The 16,982-nt window shown below is 40.7% G+C and overlaps 1 protein-coding gene across 1 annotated transcript in view; it reads left to right on the top strand.

Annotated features, from left to right (window-relative positions):
* The window catches only part of STAT4 (signal transducer and activator of transcription 4), a 122,896-nt gene extending 111,025 nt beyond the window's left edge, over positions 1-11,871 (top strand). Inside the window, 10 exon segments of the mRNA XM_012812754.2 lie at positions 320-403; positions 1,163-1,261; positions 3,658-3,793; positions 5,698-5,747; positions 6,276-6,370; positions 6,705-6,841; positions 7,559-7,750; positions 9,724-9,790; positions 10,157-10,265; positions 11,567-11,871. Of these exon segments, the coding sequence (XP_012668208.1) occupies positions 320-403; positions 1,163-1,261; positions 3,658-3,793; positions 5,698-5,747; positions 6,276-6,370; positions 6,705-6,841; positions 7,559-7,750; positions 9,724-9,790; positions 10,157-10,265; positions 11,567-11,593 (996 nt within the window). The 3' untranslated portion in view covers positions 11,594-11,871.
* Positions 11,872-16,982: the final 5,111 nt, after the last annotated feature.

Raw genomic sequence — 16,982 nt, 5'->3', positions numbered from 1 at the left:
AAAATTTCAACCAAAGAAAATAGGCTTTAAAAGCCAGAAATTTTCTTGCATTGAAAACTTAAAATCATGAAGTGGTTCTCAACCTTCCTAATGCCACAATGTATTTTCATTGTTAAAAAGGGGTCATGACCCACCGGTTGAGAACCGCTGTGTTAGTGGAAACGAAGTTTCCTCAAACTCTGCATATAACTTTTTTAAACAATAAGAAGAAATGTTCATTACTAGGGAATGTTTGGGGTCATTATCAATTTGTATAAAGACAGGTCTAGCATTAGGAGTATGCATTTGTAAGATAACTCTTTCTTTCTTTCTCCACCAGGGCTGTCACATGGTGACAGAGGAGCTTCATTCCATCACCTTTGAAACACAGATCTGCCTGTATGGCCTGACCATAGAGTTGGAGGTGGGTGTGGATAAAACACATGTTCCTGGAATATCCGCTATTTACTAATAACATTTGCAGGAATTGGTCAGCATTTGTAGATGAAAGCACAGTCTTTTCTAGGTATATTCCTATTTCATGATTTTTGTTTCAGTTATAAAAAAGCAATATGTCAAATTTCACAAAGTGGTTAACATACTATTCTGGTTAAGTATAAATAATAAAATCTCCTAGGTATTATGCACCTGATATATGTTAAGTAATTTGTTGGCCCAGGTTGCATTTTTGTTTGTTTTCTGGGATTTCCTGAGACATGTGGAAAGAAAAATAAGTATCCTTAAACCGTGTCATGTGCTGATATATTTTCTCTTGGTTTTTTGTAGTGATATATTTTCAAAAATTCAACCTTCCATAAAAATCTCTTGGAAGGTTTCTCTAGTGTAATAAACGAAGACAGATATTAGGAACACCACAGTACAGTGTTTGATCCTCTTGTAACAGTCACCAGTGAGCTCAAAGAAGGAATAAAGAAACACTGGGAATTGAATTGGGACGACTGAGTGAGCTCCTCAAAGGCAGGACTCCCTGTACCCTTTTTCAAACATGCTCACAAAGTTCCAGAGCCCTCACAAGTTGTTTTAGCGACCAGGGCAGCATGGGCATTAGTATGAGAGGAGTGAGACTGGCTTGAGATGGCCCTTTGGAGGAGAGAGTTGAGTGTAAGATCAGTATAAGCTAAGCCTACCTGTAATGACTGTATTTTTTTTTTTCTCAAACCAGACCAACTCATTGCCCGTGGTGATGATTTCCAATGTCAGTCAGTTACCTAACGCTTGGGCGTCCATCATTTGGTACAATGTGTCAACAAATGATTCCCAGGTACAGTCTATTCCTATCTCTACTTTATGAATTCAATTTTATTTTACTGTCAACAAAACCCATCTGCCTCAAAAAATGTGTATGTGCATGTACATGTGTGGGTGTGTGGTTTGTGGGTTGCTTTATTTCTAGTTGTATGATTCCTCTTCTGTAGTTCTTAAAGTAATATATTCTGATACATGTGGATCCTGAGGGCACTCTGGACAGCAAAAATGACAAATACATGTTTGTTACTCTGAGGGTCTGGTGGGCTCTCAACTATGTGTATCATAGAGAATTCTAAAGCCATCATCCTATGGCTCTGTTAACTAAGCTGTGGGTCAGCTTTTGGTCCCAGAATTTGATATCTGACCTCAAGTGTTTCTGGCCTCACGTGGTCCATGTAGTCTCCTCTACAGAGAATTTGTTTTCAGATAATTACTAGAATATTTGTCAGTCTTGCCTAACTATATTGTGACGGCACAAACATTCAGGTTGATTACAGATTGCATCCATCCTGGGCTCCAGCTGGGTTTCAATGCCATCTACTGGTTATTTGCAACACTTACCCAAAACTGGCCTCAAGTCGCATGCAAGCAGAGAATGGATGCTCTTCTGAGAGGAAGGAAGGGCGTGGCAGAGGTGATGAGTCAGCGCTTCCCTTTGCTCCCCTCTTACAAAACCTCAGTGTTGCCCTAGAAACCGCCGGGAGGTCTAGAGAAAATAGGTCAAATGTAAATAACAACATGTCTTTTTAATTCCAAGCAAATGTTCCCTCCAAAGGGAAGAATTATTTTTATTTTAGGCCCCAGCAGGAAGAACAAAGCCATAGTGAGTCAGTCCTATGTGTTTCCCTTTAATTCAATATTGCTAATAAGGAAACAACGGAGAAAACCATGCAGCCTATTCCCTCTCACCCTCAGGTGCCCTGGCATCTGAGACAGATCAACTTCGGAGAGGAAGGCTGCATGGGGTGCCCCCGCAAGCAGGGCTTACTGGAAAAGTTTCCTGGTCCTTATAGCTAAGAACAGCCAAGGTCCCTGAGATTAAATGCTGACCCCACTTACAAGCTTTGTTCAGCTTCTCTTCCAACTCCAGGGTGTAGGTGTGGTCATGGGAGACTTCGTCCTCCAGTCTAGGAGAGCAGCGCTGCCCTTAGCTTTCTTAGCCACCAAAGTCGTCACACTATCTCCAGATGAGAATCTGGATCTGGAGATATAGATCGTATACAGCTCCTAAAACACAGATTTCACAGCCTAGTTTCAGAACCAAGCTGAACAACTCACCTTGGTTTCTCTTCTTAATTCTATCCTGCTTCAAAAATCTAAGCTCTTAGGCCTTAGTGATACCCTTTGCTTTCTGGTGGTTTTTCAAAATTCAATTCTCAGGTTCGAAGAAAACCGCCTCCCTGGAATTCCTCCTCTTGTCGTCTAACCACTTGTGGAATGCTGTGTCATCTTTTTCCCTACCTTCTGAAATCTCTTGAAAAGGTCCTTTTTCTTGATTGATCTAAGCCTGGTTTAGCTCATGCTCACAGTGGCCTTCCCAGGTACCACGCTGGATCTCCCAATTCTTCCTCTATTCTTCTTAGGACACGTTTCTTGGCTTTCACATGTATCTATTCTCCTGTATTCTGAGACAAAGTCTTCTGTTCCACTGTCAGGACCCAGTTTCTAGCACAAACACCCTTGTCTGTAGTTGATCATACAAAACATTCTTCTATCTAGCTGGATGTGCATGACTGTATTCCCAGCTACTCAGGAGACTGAGGCAGGAAGATCACTAGAGTCCAGGAATTTGAGTCCAGCCTAGGCAACACAGCGAGACTTCATCTCTAAAAAAAATTTTTTTAATTCTCTTATCTAAAGCAAAATTAGAAAATAGTACTATACTATCCATCAGGCAGGAATAGGAGGTTAATCATAAATTTATTTTGTATCGTCACCTTCCTTAGTCTGGGACTTAATCATTTCTTGCACTTTGGGCTGATCTGTTTAGTCAAGGTAAAACTTGTGCCAACCCGTGATAAACCACTTAAATAACATATGAGTTTTGTTTAAGGTTAATATTCCAGAAAAGAGGATTGTCCAGTTATTTTCTGGACTATGTTAAGTACTGGCATGAATTGATAGATGGGGAAAAGCTAAAGAGATGCCAAGTGATTTAAGAAAGATGGAGCCCTTTATTATGCTAGATTCAGGATCAAGAAGCCCCTTAGAAAAAGACAAAATCTGTCTTAAAAAGAACAACAGAGATGAGACTATATTCTGTATTGTTAACTTAGGTTGACCTAAGGAATTTAAATATATATATGTACATATATATATTAAGGATAAATATTTAGGAATCCTACATATTGAATTATGGCATTTTCAGTGTGATTGACAAATGTAATCATCATCATAACTCTATTTCAGAACTTGGTTTTCTTTAATAATCCTCCATCTGCTACTTTGAGTCAACTTCTGGAAGTGATGAGCTGGCAGTTTTCATCGTATGTTGGTCGTGGCCTTAATTCAGACCAACTCAATATGCTGGCAGAGAAGCTTACAGGTGAGAGCTGTAAGAGCTGTGAGAGCTTACAGGGAGGATTTGCCTATTTTTGGCAAGTGTTTTAAAGAACCAAGATGACACACATATTAGTTCTAATAATATCAATGTTAATAATAACATCATCACAGTTTATTAAGTGCCTCCTAGATTGCCAGACACAGTGCTAAGCGCTAAATTATCTTTAATTCTCACTGAAGTTCTTCAAGGCCAACATTATTATAGATGAGAATACTGGAGTTCAGAGGTGAAGTGACCTTCCACAGCTTCGTGGCTAGTATACAGCAGTGCCCAGGGCGGGTCTTCCTGTCCATTCCACACACCAGCTGTAGGGTTTGGGCCATTTCCACTGAGTACGATGAGAAGCCTTAATGGTGACATGACCTTTCATGTTAATGCTCAGTTGACATTAACCAATGGGAAAATGACTGATTCCTTCCCCAGATCCACAGTGTGTCATAGAAATTAAAAACTACCCTGAGAATGCTTAGTTATATGCATTATCAAGAAAGTTTGTAGCTTCAGGATTTCTAAAGTTTGCAAAATGAGTCATTGGTACTACATATACCAGTTATAGCCTAAGCTTCTTCTGAAAGAATTTTAAGAGAGATATCTATTTTGACACATCTGAGGTGAACATGTTTAGCACCAAAAAAAGTTAAAATTGGATCAATCTCCATTTTTAGTTAAAGTAGAGCCAAAGATTCATTTGTACAGCAGAAGTGGAATCATATTATTTAAGCTTGATTCCCATGTGATGCAGAGATGCTGGCCACTGGTACCTGTTATCTGATCATTAGGTTTTTTTTTTTTATTTCCTTACTTATTTTTTATTTCTTTGCTTTTTGTTGTTGTTGTTGTTGTTGTTGTTGAAACAGAGTCCCACCCTATGCTCTTGAGCAGAGTACCGTGGCGTCATAGCTCACTGCAACCTCAGACTCTAGCTGTGGGCATCCTGCTGCCTCAGCCTCTGGAAGCTGCTGGGATTACAGGTGTTCTCCACAGTGCCCAGCTGGGTTTTTCCATTTTTTTTTTCATGAGTCAGGGTCTCAGTCTTGCTCAGGCGAGTCACGAACTCCTGAGTTCAAGCAATTCTTCCTCCTTAGCCTCTCACAGTGCTGGGATTACAGGTGTGAGCCACTGTACCCAGCTGATCATTGGGTTTTTTAATAAATCAAGACTTTGGGCAATATTACAAAATTTACTTAATGTAACTATGTTCTTGATCCTTAATTTATAAGAAGCAGTAGTAGGCATTCAATAAATATTTGCTAATGAGTGGCTTTTAAATATGTAATATGGAAGCAACCATACCTTTTCAAATCTTTATCAAATTATTCTTTTCAGTATAAGATCCTTAAAAAATTAGGTAGAAGCTCTTTTACTGTACCCTTTTACTGTTCTAGATCAAAATAGCCAACGGCTGCTTATTGCTAATAGATTTCTAGTCCATTCTTTCATCTGAATAGGCAAAGTTACTAGTAATCTGCCTATACCTAACTTATACAGATTGATTTTATAATGTTTATTCACCAACAATAGGCTGCTCTTACTTCTTTATATGGGCCATGCTCACGTCAACCACACCTCATCCTCGTCCTATGTTATTCTTGCTCCCTGGAGTGGACTCCTTCCTCTCTGGAGTTCATATCCCCCCCATTCAGGGAGACCAAGTTCTAGGCATCCACCCATGCCTACAGCCATTGTTAACTCCCTCATCAAAAACCTTTCTTAGATAATAAGTTTCTTAGGCACAGGATGATTATTTGTACTGTACCTGGCACTCTGTACACTGTAAATCTATAGAAGGTGCTTAAGAAATACCTGAAGGGGAGATCTAAACTGAGTATCAAATTGAAGGATCTCATTATCGAATTAAAAACTTTCATTCTTTTCTTTCATTTTAGTCCAGTCTAGCTACAGTGATGGTCACCTCACCTGGGCCAAGTTCTGCAAGGTAAAGAAAGGGAAGGGGAGCACCATTTAGAGTTTTGTTGCTGTTGTTGTTATAATACATTCTTTTTTTGTTTGTTTTGTTTTAGAGGCAGAGTCTCCCCCTGTTGCCCTGGTAGAGTGCCATGGCATCATCATATGATCCTCTTGCCTCAACCTCCCCAGTACATGGGACTATAGGCACCTGCCACAATGTCTAGCAAGTTGTTTTTTGTTTTGTTTTGTTTTTTCTTTTTAGTAGAGACAGAGTCTCACTCTTGCTCAAGGAGCTAGCCTTGAACCCCAGAGCTCAAGGAATCCACCTGCCTTGGCTTCGCAGAGTAATAAGATTATAGTTGTGAGCCACCATGCCCCTTTCTAGGCCTCCATATCATTACTTGAAGTTTTGAAGATTTCCTGGATAAGGATATTTTTTAAAAGAAACTAATGTGTTGTCCAGTTTACAGATAATATTTTATTAAAAAATGGAACTTGAATTATTATACTGACATTACTACTTAAATGATTATTGCCCCAATGTGTATTCCAACAGGAACACTTACCCGGTAAATCATTTACGTTTTGGACATGGCTTGAAGCGATATTGGATCTAATTAAGAAACACATTCTTCCCCTTTGGATTGATGGGTGAGTTACAGGCTATATTTTCCATAGAGTTAATTAAGTAGTTTTTTTATTCCCCTGTTGTTATTGGGGTTTTTTTCCCCTTTCTTTTGCCTTTTCTTTTAAGCATGTTTACTGCCATGGGGCAGGATGGGGGGTGGGGGGGCAGGGAATAGTTTTAACTTCTCACATTCTTCACAGAATATCAATATGCATATTAATCTGCATACAAGTGAGTACTTCAGGTACAATTGACTTTCACTTATACTCAAAACAAACTTCAGTTCTATTCTTTGTGAATGCAATAAATGCAAATGCAATAATGATCAGATAAAACTATGTGCTGTTCTATTTTTAGGTATGTCATGGGCTTTGTTAGCAAAGAGAAGGAACGGCTCTTGCTAAAGGATAAAATGCCTGGAACCTTCTTACTAAGGTTCAGTGAAAGCCATCTTGGAGGAATAACTTTCACCTGGGTGGATCATTCTGAAAACGGTATACCTACTACTGTTTGTTTTTTAATTTTTAGGATATAAAAATATAAGTTTAAGGCAGCACCTGTTGGCTCAGTGGGTGGGCACTGGCCCCATATACCGAGGGTGGTGGGTTCAAACCCGGCTCTGGCCAAACTGCAGCAAAAAAATAGCCAGGCATTGTGGCAGGTGCCTGTAGTCCCAGCTATTCGGGAGGCTGAGGCAAGAGAATCGCCTAAGCCTGGGAGTTGGAGGTTGCTGTGAGCTGTGACGCCACAGTACTCTACAGAGGGCAAGAAAGTGAGACTCTGTCTCTAAAATATATATATGTGTGTTTATTTTATATTGGAAAGAGGGAAGAGAGTTGGGGGAAGAGATGAGAGAGTGAGAGGGGAAGAAGGGGAGAACACACTATTGTTTATTCATGTACATTTAGTTTTGGGGGGTTGGTATTCAGATCTCAGTTTTCAAAAGTGTGTGTGTTGTTGTTCTGTTTACCATTTGTTCTGTGTGTCTGAACATTATTGTTGCATTTGTCCCTGAATATGGCACCCATGATTTCTAAAAGCCTGGGAAGTCACTCTTCTCTCACACACTCAGTGTACTGCTCAGAATGCAGAAGGTCTGACGTGGTTTTATAACCAACCAGTGACATGAAGACAATGTGGTTGGGAAGAACGATCACAGAGACTGTCTGCAGAAGCCAGTATATCCTCCGATTTGTTTGTTTGTTTTCAAGGAGAAGTGAGATTCCACTCTGTGGAGCCCTACAATAAAGGCCGGTTGTCTGCTCTGCCATTCGCTGACATCCTCAGAGACTACAAGGTTATTATGTCTGAAAACATTCCGGAAAACCCTCTGAAGTACCTATATCCTGACATTCCCAAAGACAAAGCCTTTGGTAAACACTACAGCTCCCAGCCATGCGAAGGTTAGATTCCTCATGTTTGCTTTTTTCTTACAATTTTGGAAAATAACCTGACCTTTGAAGATTTACCGGGTTTATAGAGGTCAAAGCCTTAGAAATGAAGTGATGTGTTGGCATTTCTGCCCAGGGTCCACCTGCTGTCCAGCAGTGGCAGAGTGGGAAGCATTAGCTACAGCTACACTTCACCGTGGCCATGGTTTTCTCCTTCAAAAATAAGAGTGGTGCTGACTTCATGTCTATGACTAGGGGAAAGAGAAGAAAAGGGCAGATAATGATTAGACGCTTTTAAAAGAAAGGCATAGGAACCCCATAATTATAAAATTTGTAACTATCATACATTTTATAAATATAAAATGTACAATTATTGTTAAGGTTTTATATACGTATATGTGTGTATATATATATATATATATATATATACTTTTTGGGTTTTTCTGAGGCAGAGTTTCACTATGTCACCTTCAGTAGAGTGCTGTAGCATCACAGCTCACAGCAACCTCAAACTCTTGGGCTTAAGCGAAGCTCTTGCCTCAGCCTCCCAAGAAGCTGGGACTACAGGTGCCCACCACAGCACCTGGCTATTTTTTGTTTCAGTTGTCATTGTCATTTAGCTGGCCTGGGCTGGGTTTGAACCCACCAGCTTTGGTATACGTGGCTGGCACCATAACCACTGAGCTACGAGCGCCAAGCCTGTTTTATATTTTTAACCTTACTTTAGTCCTACAACTCAGAGAGTTTGTTCATTTACCCAGGAGGTGACTTGGGCATCTGTACTGCACTCCCCTCAACCTCCAGCCTGCTTTTCCCTAAGGGCCTAGAACAGTATGTCACCAAAACAGGCATTTGGGAAATGTTTGTTAAATACATAAAAGAAAATTCATGAAATTGCTATATAATTATAAGGTGAGTTCACCATTCTGTTTCTTTAATGAAGTATATACAATCCATAAGAGTCTTCATCTTTAGCAACGAAGTATCTGGGCACTCTCTTTTAGAACATCTTTCAGGCTCGGCGCCTGTGGCTCAAGTGGCTAAGGCGCCAGCCACATACACCTAAGGTGGCAGGTTTGAATCCAGCCCAGGCCCTCCAAAACAACAATGACATCTGCAACCAAAAAAAAAAAAAAATAGCCAGGCGTTGTGGTGGGTGCCTGTGGTCCCAGCTACTTGGGAGGCTGAGGCAGGAGACTCGCTTGAGCCCAGGAGTTGGAGGTTGCTGTGAGCTGTGATGCCATGGCACTCTACCCAGGGGGGATAGCTTGAGGCTCTGTCTCAAAAAAAAAAAACACCTTTCAGTTGTCATTAACAAATGTTAACTTGCTGCCCCCCATCTCTGAAACAAACAAAAGGACAAAAGGAAAGGAAAAACCTCTGTGGCCTTTAAGTGACTTTCCCCATCTGACTGAATGAAGTAACAAATGTCAATGCAACAAATTATGCTTGGGAAATTGGATCAAATACTGGTCAACTTGTGCAAAATTTACCGCTGTACTGTAGTTAATAGTAATGTGCGAATCTCACTTTGGAAACATTCCTCACATTTCTCTGGGGAACTCTGATGTCTATGCCTCAGAAATTTTATAATCCTAAGGTTCTAATTGGTATCAGTTTTACTGAAAAGAAAGAAGTTATTATTTATCTTCCAATACATGGCTAAATCAGTCCTTAGAATCAAATTTAAATGCAACACAGAAGACAGGTGTATGCTTTATTTTCTATTTTTCCTACACATGTTAGAGGCATTCATATTTAAAGTCAGACTAAGCCTGCCAAGAGATTTGCTTTTTTCAACTTGCATATTTGTTTTTGCTTATCTAAAAGACTGTTTTCCTCTATTCGGTTAAACATCTTTGTGAATCCCAAACAACTGTATTATCCTCTTCTTTTTAGCATGGCTGATATTTTTCTAGACTTTTCCCAGTTTTATCAGTAATATTGATAACATTTTTTTCCAACATTATGCCTTTCTTTTCTAGTTTCGAGACCGACAGAAAGGGGAGACAAAGGTTACGTTCCTTCAGTTTTTATCCCCATCTCAACCATGTGAGTAATCTTAGCCACATGTAAAATGTTTATTATTTAGGTTTTTTTTTCCAAAAAGCTTTCCTGTAGGAGACTTAAGGGTAAAGCAAAATACATACCACTGAGAATACAGCATTTTAATGCTCAAGGTCCCATTTCCTATAATACATTAAGCTCATCTCTGTAAGCTCATCACTTACACTATCTGTTATGACTGGAATTATAAAGGTGCCCTTTTGTATGCCATCTATTGCACAGTGGGTTGACCGCCCCAAGTTAATTAGACAGTTCAGTGTCAATAAACGAAGCCCTAGAAATGAGCTCCTGATACAGTAAGTCACCATGGGCTATTAATTTCTAATCCTTTTCGATATTTTCCTCTTTTAGCCGAAGTGATTCATGTGAGCCACATTCTCCGTCAGACCTTCTTCCCATGTCTCCAAGTGTATATGCAGTGCTGAGAGAAAACCTGAGTCCCACAACAATTGAAACTGCAGTACGTTCCCTTTCTTTTCCACTGTGGGTCAAGGGCACGTCCAATGAAGCAAAGGCGGTGTTAGAATCAAAGGGGCTGGAGTACTGCCTGGGTAGGGATAAAGCGTGTTTACTGGAACAATTCATGAACAGAACACAGGGGGTGTCTGTATGGTCCTGTGTGCTGCTCATGCTGTGGGCACTGCAGGCAGACACCTGTTTACTCGAACTGCTGTCAGTTCCTTCCATCAAAACCAGCAGAGGGCAAAGACTTCCCATACCCATCAGCAACACTGTCCCTGCTTCCACCACGGCCCCTCACTCCCCACCACTCTCTCCACTTCAGCAAACAACATTTAGCAGTCAATATTTACAAACTTCATTTAATATCTATTTAACCGTTCAAGCACCACAGATTCTAATTTTTCTTATTACTTGCACTACTAGAATCTGGAGTCTCTCCAAGTAGTATATAAATAACAATCAATAGCAGCATGATAGTCTTTTTTTATTTTTTTGAGACAAGTTCTCCCTCTATCACCCCAACTATAGAGTGCAGTGGCATCATCATAGCTCGCAGCAACTTTAAATTCCTGGGCTCAAGTGATCCTTTCACCCCAGCTTCCCTGGTAGCTAGGACTACAGGTGTGAGCCACTACATCCAGCTAATTTTTGTAATTTTATAGAGATGGGGTCTTGCTCAGGCTGGTCTTAAACTCCTGACTGCAAGCAATCCTCCTGCCTTGGCCTCCCAAAGTGTTGGGATTATAGGCATGAGCCACTGTGCCTGGCCAAAATCTTTCATGTAATGTTATTTAGATTCTTGTCCTCCAATACCATCAAGAGGGTCAAACCTCCATTTATATGAAACTGAGCATACATAAGAGTAACAGAAACCTAGAAGGTCCCTAAGCCCCCAAATATTTCTATGTGGCTATAAATCAAATGGATTTTAGTCCTTCTCTTAAAGATTTCCAGGGATAGAAAATCCATACTCTCCTTTTGAGGACTTATTCCAATGTTAATTGCCCTGAAATCCTTAAGTTATTTGTATCAAGCTGAACTTCTGCTACATTTTGCACCCATTTCCTCATTATGTTTTTGTTAGGATGAATAGTACTTTTTCTTAAAACACTTCTTTATCCACTTGGAAGTTGCCTTTTATTTTAGACTGGTCTACTCCTAATTACCTTTGTAAATACCTAATAATTGATAGATTGTGGAGAAATTTAGTAGATAAGAGGATATTTATCTATCCAAGAAATAATGATTTATTTACAAAATAAGATTTTCCTCAAAGATCATTTTCATTTTCAATTTTAGATGAAGTCTCCATATTCTGCTGAATGACAGGATAAACTCTGACACCCCAAAGAAGGAAACAGATGAAAAAGTTTAAAGACTAGTCTTTGCCAAGGACAGTATCTAATTTCTTCAGCTTTGTAAATACAGGTTTCCGGGAAATGGTTGAAATCTGAAGCTCTCTTCTCATTGGCCTGGTACCCAGCACTCCCACCCACCCCAATTGGGAGTATTGTAATTAAGATGCTAAAAACTAAAGCTTCAGAACAACTTTCTAAATAAGACAACTTTGAGAAACCAGCGTTAATAACAATATTAACAGAAGATTTATGTGGATCTGTTTGTTTTATTTCTGATTGTATTTCTCTGGTGTTATTTATGATTTTGGCTCTAGAAGGTATAAGTGTATAAGGTATAAAGCCTAAGGAAAGAGCCCTCTAAGCCAATCAATGTGGTGAGTCCTAGCAGGTAAGAGTGGTCACAGTAGGTCTCAGGTGGAAGTAATGGTGGGGCATTAACAGCAGCAATTAACAGGGTATGCAGAGTTGAATTAAGAAGCCTCTTCATTGCTGTGTCAACATGGTCTCATCTGAGACTCAAGGCAAGTTCCTTCTGGCTATGAATTACTAACCTCCAATATACAATGTTTGTACAGGCAGTGGGCAAACATTTCAATTGCAAAAGGGAATTGGTCAAAAGAAAGGGGTAGCAGTCTTCACACAATTCTAAAACCTGGAAGGACATACTTTCAATCTTAAAGCTCCAAAATAATCCTTGACTCCTTGTAGCACATCCTGGGCACCCTGGTATGAAGGGTAGGTCCCCAAGGGCTGGGGCAGCCCTATCCTGATGGCTTTTCTGGGCATAGCCCATGTTGCTGATCTCAAAGGATTTCTCTGGCTTTTCCAGGCCAAGGATGAACACTGTTGGTGACTGTAATTCTTGGGTCCCCACGGCAGCCCCACTCTTAGACACTGCCCTGGTGGTGACTCTCTGTGGCAGCTCTGTCTCTGCAGCAGACTTTTCCCTGGGCACCTGAGCTTCCCCATATAACCTCTGAAATCTAGGTGGAAGTTACCAGGTGGATGCCCTCTGGCGCTGTGGCCTTAGTTGTACCTGGGGCCACTGGGATCATCTGAGCTTCAGGTGCTCCTGCTGGAGTGGCTGGGACTTGAGAAGCAGCACCCTGAGGTGGCACAGGGCAGTGGGGACCCAGGCCTCTGCCCACAAACTATTCTGTCTTCCTAGGCCTCTGGGACTCAAGGATGCTCTAGAGAGAGCAGTCTCAAAGATTTCTGCAGTGCCTTTGGGGCCTTTATCCCACTGTCTTGACTGTTAGCACCAGGCTCCCTTTTAGTTATCCAAGGGGTTGCTCCACAGCCGCATTAGATTCCTTATACCCTTAGATTCCTTGCCTTAAAATGCTATTTCCTTCCCTACCACATGACCAGGCTGTAAATTTTCCAAATTTTTATATCCTCCTTTCCTTTTAATTATAAATCCCATGTTTAGATCATTCCTTTGCTTCCATAATTCAGCATAAGCTGTTAAAAATAGCCACATCACTTCCTGAGTACTTTTCTGCTTAGAAATTTCTTCCACCTGATACCCTCAATCATCACACTTAAGTTCAGTCTTCCCACAAAGCCCCAGGAAAGGAGCACAACGCAGCCAAGTTCTCTGCTACAGAGTAACAAGGGTGAAGTTTGCTGTTTGCTTTAGTTCCTAGTCAGTTCCTCATTTCCATCTGAGACTTTATTAGGCTCCACTTTAGCCTTTACTGTCTATATGTCTGTCAGCACTTTGGTCACAACCACTTAAACATCTCTAAGAAGTTTCAAACTTTTCCTAATCTTCTTGTCTTGTTCTGAGTCCTTCAAACTCTTACGCCCTCTGCCCATTAAACCCCAGACCTCAGTACCAATTTTCTGAAGTCTTAGTCTGTTTTGTATTGCTCTAAAGGTATACCTGAGGCTGGGCTCACAGTCCTGCAGACTGTAAAGAGGCATGGCACCTGCATTTGCATCTGGTACTGGCTTTAGGCTGCTTCCATTCATGATGGAAGGTAAAAGGAAAAAAGGAAGCCAGCATGCATTGGGGAGGGGGGGCAGACACAAGGTGCCAGGTTCTTTTTAGCAACCAGCTCTCACAGAAACCGACAGAGCCAAAACTCTTAGCCAAACTTACCCTCTGTCTGAGGGGTTATTAGTCTATTTGTGAGAGATTCCCCACCATGACCCAAACATTGAGATCATATTTCAACATGAGATTTGGGAGTACAAACATTCAAACCATTGCAGGGGTAATGGGATTTTGTTAGGGGATTCCGGGAGATACCCATTTAGTCCAAGATAGGATGTGCCTCACAAGCAGGAAATATAATAGGAAGGTAATTTATACCATGTGTCCACCAAATCCTACCCCAGAATATTTGTTTGTGCCGACAATGACTTAGTTCAGGCTGCTATAACAAAGTACCAAAGACTGGGTGGCTATTGATAACAACAGAAATGTATCATGATTCTGGAGGCTGGAAGTGCAAGATTAGGGAGGGTGCCAGTATGGTCAGGCATTTCTCTTGCCCTCCCACAGTGGAATGACAGCTAGAGAGCTGTCTGGAGTCTCTTTGTAAGGGCACTAGCCCTATTCCTGAGCATGAGTTCATGCTCATGACCTGTATACCTCCTAAAGGCTCCACCTCCTTAGTACTATTACATTGGGCATTAGCAATTCAACGTATGAACGAGGGGTACAAACATTTGGTCCATAACAAACTATTGATAGCAAATCAGCAGCATCAAATGAAACCAAAAAAAGATTTCGTTTCCAAATATTAATTACATTTTTACTTTCCCCTCACTCATCCCAGATCAATCATAGATATACATTATGCTAATCCCTTTTCAAATTCTTTTTAATGTAAAAAATCATTTACTCGATTGTACTGAATATTAATGGCTTTATCTTAAATAAATGCTGAAAGAAGACAATTGGCCAGTTCATTTCATCAAGGTCTAAGGTAGCAAGGAAGACACCCCCACCAAAGAAACACGAAGGATGAATATATCTCTGGCATACTCAAGAGATTTTTCTTTCCCTCACATAGTTCAGAAGGCCCATGAACCCCTGCAGTAAAAGAAACAGAATTAAGGGTCAAGCCATCCTAGCACTCTACTTTAGCAATGGACATGCATGGTCCAGACTTAGCAAATCGGCCTCTGTGCACACGTGCTTCAATTTCTGACACAGAACGGAGACATTTTTTGTACATTAACCATGAACATTTATTGATTTGACTGATTTCAGGTTTTAAAGTCTGGTTTATTGGGGTATAATTTATACACAGAAAAATTTATGATTTTGGGGCTCGGTGCCTGTGGCTCAAGCGGCTAAGGCGCCAGCCACATACACCTAAGGTGGCTGGTTCGAATCCCCAGCCCAGGCCCGCCAAACAACAATGATGGCTGCAACCAAAAAATGGGGCCGGGCATTGTGGTGGGCGGCTGTGGTCCCAGCTACTTGGGAGGCTGAGGCAGGAGACTCGCTTGAGCCCAGAAGTTGGAGGTTGCTGTGAGCGTGATGCCATGGCACTCTACCCAGGGGGATAGCTTGAGGCTCCGTCTCAAAAAATAAAAAAAATTTATGTTTTTGGGATGTGCCAGTCTATGAACTCTGACAAACCCATACAGGTATGTAACCACCACTTAACTATAAAACACAACTTTGCTGCCATAGTCCTCACAAAGAGCATGCTATAAAAACACAGTGAGGACATTCTCTGCAACACCCTTACAATAAATACAACAAATAATTTTATGCAGCTTCATATGTAGATAGAGGGCTCCATTTAAAATAAATGGAGTCATTTCACTCCCTGCTTAAAATCTTGGAATGCCTTAGCAGTTTCACTTACCTAGAGAGTATGGACTCCATTCAGGGAGGTTATGTATTTAGATAGAAAAAGCTGTAAGGTTTTTTTTTTTCTCTCTCTTTTTTTCATTTCTGTTTTTTAAAATTTTATTTGTTTTTGAGATAGAGTCTCACTCTGCTGCCCCAGGCATCAGCCTAGCTCACAGCAACCTCAAATTCCAGGGTTCAAGCAATCCTCCTGCCTCAGCCTCCTGAGTAGCTGGGACTACAGGTATACACCACTGTGCCCGTCTAAGTTTTGCATTTTTAGTAGAGATGGGGTCTCACTCTTACTCAGGCTAGTCTCAGACTCCCGAGCTCAAGGGATCCTCCCTGCCTCAGCCTCCCATAGTGCTAAGATTACAGACAAAAGCTACAGTTTTATTTTCACTAACTTCTAATTAAAGTTTAGAATGTGCTTCTATGAATGAGGGCAAAAAACCATATTCCATACCCATTTATTTCACAATTATAGTTATCTCACAATATAGTATATTGTAAGCACAACTGCATTAGACTCACTGCTAGACCCTATTATTTAATGCCATTGAAAAAGAAGTACTTAATTACTATATCGCAAATTTGGTTTGATGTCTGTATTTCAATGCAATTGATTTCCTTTTTAATCATGCATTTTTTCTTAGTCAACTAAAAACATTACTTTTTAAAGGAGTTCATTGGTTTTGTCAGACTAACCAAACGGGTCTGTGGCACAAGATAGTAGTTCACAATCCCAGATAAACAGATAAAGACCATAATTATCAACAGCCCTTTTTAAAGTCACATATTGCCATAAACACATACGACTGAACCACTTTCAGTTTCTTTGATGGCCCATGCTCACTCTCACCTCACTCTGCTGCAACCTCTCATTCTCCAAGCCTGTCCTATCTACCCCTTCACCTGGATAACATCCCCACATCCTTCAGGCTCCTGCCAAAATGCAAATACAATCACATGCACATACACACATGCATATGCACACATGGGCAAGAATGGCTCAGCTCCCACCATGCCCTCTACACAGCATAGTCTGGACCTCCCAGTACAGTGGCTGTTGCCTTTGGTGTAAAAGCACATTGTCTGCCTTCTTCGCAGACTCTAAACAAGCTCTGTGTGTACAGGGACCAAGACAGCTTTGCTCCCAGGACTATTCCTAGGATCTAGAAGAATCTGGCCCTTAATAAACATTTGTTAATGATTTAGTGTTTGAACACATACAAAATGATTAGTTCCCTCTTTTTTTGCTCTGTGGTCTATCTGCAAAACAAATTGACAATTTTTTTATGATGCTTCCAAACTCTAAAATCATGAAACAATCCCCAATATTATATTTCACCCTGATTAACCCAAACGCACTTGTTTTTGAGCACACCACATAGGACCTCCTCTCCACCTCACCTCACCCTTAACTTATAAGTTCTATAAAACTGATCTAGAATTATGTTTATTAGTTAACGTTTCACTGATCATCTCATGCATAACATCCCAGACATCTGCCCACCAAGTGTTCCTGAAATTTCCCCTT

This window comes from Otolemur garnettii, unplaced genomic scaffold (genome assembly GCF_000181295.1).
Source record: "Otolemur garnettii isolate 467f Iridium unplaced genomic scaffold, OtoGar3 scaffold00222, whole genome shotgun sequence".
NCBI classification, from domain to species: domain Eukaryota; kingdom Metazoa; phylum Chordata; class Mammalia; order Primates; family Galagidae; genus Otolemur; species Otolemur garnettii.
Note: the sequence above shows the minus strand (reverse complement) of the source record. Positions and strands in the feature narration are given on the sequence as shown.